The sequence below is a fragment of the Aplysia californica genome, unplaced genomic scaffold, assembly GCF_000002075.1.
Source record: "Aplysia californica isolate F4 #8 unplaced genomic scaffold, AplCal3.0 scaffold01174, whole genome shotgun sequence".
Classification (NCBI taxonomy): domain Eukaryota; kingdom Metazoa; phylum Mollusca; class Gastropoda; order Aplysiida; family Aplysiidae; genus Aplysia; species Aplysia californica.
In genome coordinates this window covers 104,900-111,323 of record NW_004798444.1, presented here as the reverse complement: position 1 = coordinate 111,323, position 6,424 = coordinate 104,900, and the positions used below count along the sequence as shown (strand labels likewise).

The following is a 6,424-nucleotide window of genomic DNA, read 5'->3' as shown; positions in this document are numbered from 1 at the left end:
AGAGAGAGAGAGAGAGAGAGAGAGAGAGAGAGAGAGAGAAAGCACAGACGCCTAGACCATGGGGGAAGTGGTACCAACAGACCACGGAGGAAACACCCTGTCTCATTCAATGACCTTGACCTAACCTTCTATAACGGCTACAACAAAATGTCCAAGCGATCTTCTTCTACTGTTTTCTCGTCTTGAACTAGTTTCACGACCTTGACCTCCTTACTCCCCTTTGAACTTAAATAACTTGCGTATCATGGACATTCGGTTCAAGTGTTCAATGCCAAAATCTTGAAAAGGTTTTGATTACAGTTTTTTTTAATGAGTGGTATTGGCTGCATGTGCTAAAGAAATATTTGTGAGGCAGCGTGGTGGAATCAGGCTCTCGTCAATTTTTGGGTACGTAGAGTTATAGGTGTCATTTTAAAGCTTGTTCACTTGTCTTTATTTCAATGAAAAAAATATCCATTTATCTTGAATACAAGTCGAGATATTTGCGATTGAAGGAGGTAGGGTCACCTGTTTTAAGAGGTAAAATTAGTGAGAAAATGGCCGCCAAAGATTAGTTATTTCCTTAGCTTAAGAGTCCGTGGGAACTGACAATTTACTTTTTTGTGCCTTTAATTTTAATCAATGTTTGTCGGTCAAATCCAGACAGAAATGTGCTCTTTAACGGGCAAGAAAGGTGTTGCGCCAATAAACACAAAGTCAATGAAAATTCACAAACCTGCTGAAAAATGCCAGTTTCTTCACTTTGATTATTTTGACGAGCACTTGATTTCACCACTGGGCCTCACACATTTTGTAAGATTTCAAATTCTATCGTGAATAGTGTGGTCAAAAATTCGTGGCGCAATCTATCCTCAAAATATCTTTCTAAAACACACTGGCTTCACGTTCAGCACGTTTTCAACTCTCCGTTTTGGGGCAGGGAAACTTTGAGTTGATTACACAAACGTACTGACTTCACATTCCTTTCTCCCTCGTGATTAAAAAAACAACAAGAACAACAATAATGAAACTTCAATTCTTACCTTCCACTCCAATATCTTTAGCAATGTTTACCCAATGCTTGTTGACGTAATTTCTGTTTGAGGAATTGTCTTGTGATTTCTCATAAAGTGAAGGTCTCTTTTTCACCGCTGCAATTAGTGCTTCTTCCATCTCGTCTACTCAAAGTCTCAATCAAGTGTCTCAATATATTATACTAGATCTATATAGAGCCTACCCCCCAAAAAAAAAAAAAAGAAAAAAGAAGCGAACAACCCACAGAGTCAAAACATGTAGGTCGAGGTCAGCGTGTTTATTTTTTAAATTGTCTTTTTTGGTGAAAATGGGCCTAAGAATTAAAATCTCGCATTCTATGAAGTAATTTTCATCGCAGAATAAAAATCTGAAGTAAAAAAAAAACGATTTACTGCAATTTTGATTAAAATGAATTTCACCTTTCTACATCCTGACTGTGGTATTTTTAATTAGAATTTCCGCCCCTAGACCGCAGAATGAGGATTTGCAGAGAGCAATTTTTCTGTAGCGGTAAAATCCAAATGGTGAAGGGCGGGCCGTGAAAGTGTGGGGATTGTGATGTGAAGTCAGTGTGGGGGATTGTGATGTGAAGTCAGTGTGGGGGATTGTGATGTGAAGTCAGTGTGGGGGATTGTGATGTGAAGTCAGTGCCACGCCGGGTATAGGTTAAAGAAGACTTCCGTCACATCTGCCAGTTGGGTGACGGTAACAACATGGGGAACGTGAAGCCAGTGCGTGTGCAGCCTAACGGGTGAATCACTGTCACCCATACTTTGTACAGCAGTTTGTATTTGTTTTGTCTTAAGGTGACTCATATTTTTCAGCAACAATTGAGGATAGATCTAGATCAAGATTTAAAACATTTTCTTCATAAATTTATATAAAATACTATAAATCTCTTTCACGTGGAAAATGGAATTGTTCACAGCACTTCCCGCTTCTCACACACATTTAGTGTGCGCGTATTATGGTCTACGTCACAGCTCATCAGTGACACTTTTTAGTGGCAAACCTCGTTACAATAAATTTGTTTTATAGTGGACAATTTTTTGCTGTAAAAATTCTCAAAATATGCGTTCAAAAAACAATCTTGTGATTAGAAGAAAAAAAAAAAGACGGTCTTGCTTTTAAAAGCGATATTCATAGCTGTAAACCTTTTAAAATCTGTAGAAACCACCCATTGGGATTTTAAAATGAGTATTTATTAAGGAATTTTAAAGACTAGAGCTAACAGTTGTTTACAAAAATATCAATCTATGAAGACAAATTGATACAAGTCACTGTGCAAATACTGGAGAGTCTATGCTCAATAGTTGAGGAGATATTTGACAGTAAGCTGCGCCACGAGTTTTTGAACCTTTTTACTTTCTTTGCTAAGTACATTTCAACAGATTGCAGACGACATTGCCTTCAGACATCTACTTCTCATTTTCCCTTTGATCGTAGACCTTTAATGGCGCCAGACACGACCCTTCAAGTTACAGAGAAAGGTCATGACCCTGCAGGTTATTGTGGTCTAAATGGTAAACAAACTTTGTCAACAGGTGGAGGAACAGCATGTTTGATACACACCCAGGGAATGCCTTAGATATTCTCTTTCGTACTGGAATCAGGCTATCGTCAATTTTTGGGCACATCGAGTTATTGGTATCATCTTAAAGCTTGTTCAATTGTTTTTTATTTGGGTGAAAAAATATCCGTTTATCTTGAATACAAGTCGAGATATTTGAGAATGAAGGAGGTGGGGGTCACCTGTTTTCAGAGGTAAAATTAGTGAGAAAATGGCCGCCAAAGATTACTTATTTCCTTAGCTTAAGTGTCCGTGGTAACTGAACATTTACATCTTTTGTGCCTTTAATCAACGTTTTTCTGAACAATCCACACAGAAATGAGTTCTGTAACGGATATGACAGGTGTTGAGCCCAAAAACACAAATTTGATAAAAATTCACAAACCCGCAGAAAAAAGCAGGTTTCTTCACTTGGATTATCTTGACGAGAGCCTGATTCCACCACACAGGGAATGCCTTAGATATTCTCTTTCTTACTGGAATGTTTCTCTTCATTCGGATTCCCTGACCTTTACTTACTTACCTACCTCCGGCTCTGTTTCCGGCGCAGCTCAGTAGCGACGAGGCTCTTACAGATTGTACTTAACTTCCTGCATGTGGTTCAATGATGCATCTGATGCGAATGTACATTTTGTCAGCTTTACTTCTTTTTTCATATTTTGCATTTTCATCAAAGTAAAATATAATAAAAAATTTTAAAATGTATACCTGCACGTGTTTTTACGGTCCTGTACAGTCAAGAAAAATTTCCCTCTGGGAAAATAAAGTATTATCTTATCTTATCTCTCTGACCCCTAAATCCACGAGGATCGCATTTTTTTTACGAGCGCCTGAGTTTGGGCGAAGGATTTCCCTGTCCACTCCGCAATGTTGTCGGTCCACCTCCTTTGCCTTCCTCTCCTTCTCCTCCCCTTCACAGTTCCCTGAAGAATGGTGTTGGATAGACCACATGATCTTGTTACATGGCTATGTCAGACAGTGGTCATTACCCCCACACCTCTTTCTATGTCTGACAGGGGTCATGACCTTTATATGTCTATCTATCTCTCTGTCTATGATCTTTATATACTTTCACATGAAAGACAGAGGTCATAACCTTCACATATTTTCACATATCAGACAGGGGTCATGACCTTCATATATCTTCACATGTCGGACAGAGGTCATGACCTTTATAGACTTTCACTTGTCAGACAGAGGTCATGACCTTTATATTTCGATCGAGGTGGTGACCTTCACATGTCAGACAGGGGTCATGACCTTTACATATCTCATAATTAACACCACCTTCAATGTCTGGCCTTAACACATCTTCACATGTTTGACAGAGCTCATGATATTAACAAAGATTTGCATGCCTGACCTTAACGTATCTTCACATTAAAAAAAAAAGGCCATGACCTTCCTTCAGCCCCCTTCAGAGGTCATGACCTTTATATTTTGATTGAGGTGGTGACCATCACATATCTTGACATGTCAGACAGGGGTCATGACCTTCCTTCAGGCCTCCTCAGAAGTCACGACTTCAGAGGTCACGACCTTCAGAGGTCACGACCTTCACACCTCCTTACTCCGCTGCGGCTGTAGGGTCTTGAGCCTCTCCGCCCTGGAGTTGGTGAACCGGTTGAGGGAAAAGCTCCGGTTGTGTTTGACCGAGGCCTGCCGGCTCTTGACCTTGTCTGACCTCCGACCTCTGACCAGGGACACGATGCTGCTCTTCTTGCCGCCGGACGACTTGACCTTGACCGCTACGTCACCTTCCGCCCCCCCTCCCGCCCCGCCCTGGACTACAGTCTCCTCTTTGCCCGCGGCGAGGGGCGGTTTGAAGGTGTCACTGGATTGCATAATAGGGAAGGGGAGGAGGTTGGAAGCCATGGGCGGGAACACGGGATTGTCGAGCTGCCTGCCTGGGGAGTCGGGGCTTGGGGAGTCGGGGTCAAAGGTCGCTGAACTGTGACCCGGGTAGGCCGCTGAACTGTGACCCGGATTATGTCTCCCGCTGGCGGAGAGGATTGAGATCGAGTTGACGGCTAGCGGGTTGTTGTTGTTGCTGTTGCTGCTGTTGCTGTTGTTGTTTGAGAAGATGGTGGTGGTGTTGGTGGTGGGGTTCGACGACATGTTGACGGCGAGGGCGGCCCGCGGGTGGGGGTCGCGACCGTATTGCAGCAGCCGATGATGTTTACCGCCCCCACACGACAAAGGCGGGCCCTCGCTGCGCTTTCTGTACTGTCTCTGATAAGGTTTGCCCAGCTCCGAGTAGGTTCTGGAGGAGGGCGGATGCCGCTGGTCATCCAACCCCCCTGGGAGTTCCGGAGACCAGTCGCGCTGACCGGAGAGGAGGAGGCGGGGGGCAAAGTCTTCCTCATCCCTGGCCTGACCGCTGCCCGCGTTGACCTTGGGTGGACCGTCTTGCGTCACTCCGGTAACGTATCTACCATGCGCACCGCCACCACCACCGCTGCTGTTGCTGTTGCTGCTGTTGCTGTTGCTGATGCTGTTATCCATGACGTGATCATCACACATGATGACCTCCCTCCCTTCCTCACCCCGCCCCGCACGCCGACGTTGGTGGTCAATGCCCGACGCTGTGACGTCACGTTCGCTCACATTTTCCAGCCCGTCCCTAACTTTAGGAAGGCAGCCTGATAGAGTAGCATGCTCCGAGCCAGCGGGGGGTCTGGGTTCCAGTCTGTCTAGTTCCGACAGCTGCTGCAGCAGCAGTTGTTCTCCGGTAGAAGAAGAAGCGTTGTGCAGAACTGCCGGCACCTCGGAGTCTTCCAGCGTCTGGGACCTCGCTAATTTCGTATGCATCTCCGCCGGGGTCACGCCTGGCAGGTACACGTGATTGGCCCGACCCAGTTTCCGCTGTGCCGGCCCGTAGATGGCGTCTGTGTGGTGGGGGTGATGAGGTGGTGGTGGTGGTGGTGCTGGGCAGGAGTCAGAGGTCACACGGTCAGAGGTCATGACCCCCCTCACGTCTGTCCGTCTGTCCGAGGCGGTGGCGGCGCTCAGTGGGGGGCCCAGGGGACCGGAAGTGCACTGGACACTCATGGTGGTCATCGTGACGTCATCGGACCGGGCGGAAGTGAGTCCTCTAGGGTCGGCTTCCGGCGGAGAGTGTGTCTGAGAGTGTGTCAGAGGGTGTGTCTGAGGGTGTGTACGGAATGAAGCAGATGGTGCGTTGCTGTTGTCTGGTGAGAAAGCGCTGAAAACTTCATCATCGTCTTTATCATCATCATCCTCATCTTCATCGTTATCGTCGTCGTTGTCGTTTTCGTTGTTGTCGCTGTCACCATGGCTAAGTCTAGCCGTGGGCGAATGTTTACGACCTTTCTTGAAGCCGCGTCCACTACCGTACCTGGGGTGGTCCGAGTGACCAGAGTGACCAGTGCTCCCACAGTGAGTCACGTGACTTGAGTGGTCAGTATGACCGCCTCGCTCACGGCCACCACCACCACCACTACTCCCCCCAACAGTCACAGCGTGGGCGGCTGAAGGGTGCTGGCGTGGACACGAATCGGCAACATCCTCTCGTGGAGACTGCACGATACCGCTGCTGCTATTGTTACCGCCGTGGCAGTTGCTGCTGGTGCTGTTGTTGCAGTTGCTGATGAGATTGCTGCTGCTGTTGTAGTAGCCGCTGTTGTTGCTGATGCTGTTGGTGTTGTTGCTGCTGTTGTTGTTGCTGCTGCTGTTGTTGCTGCTGTTGTTGTGGTTGCCGGTGCTGACAGTGGCAGACTTGCCGGAGTCTATGCGCGTGAAGGGTACCTGATGCACGTCCAGAACCAGGCTCTGTAAGGACTCACGACCTCCTCTGACCTTGACCTCTCGGTACTCACT

The 6,424-nt window shown here is 46.5% G+C and overlaps 1 protein-coding gene across 1 annotated transcript in view; it reads right to left on the bottom strand.

Moving 5' to 3' along the window:
• The window catches only part of LOC101845739, a gene marked incomplete at its 3' end in the record, with an annotated part of 53,304 nt that extends 52,152 nt beyond the window's left edge, over positions 1-1,152 (bottom strand). Inside the window, exon 1 of the mRNA XM_005112058.1 lies at positions 1,023-1,152. Coding sequence (XP_005112115.1) covers positions 1,023-1,152 — 130 coding nt within the window. The remainder of the gene's footprint in view (positions 1-1,022) is intronic.
• Positions 1,153-6,424: the final 5,272 nt, after the last annotated feature.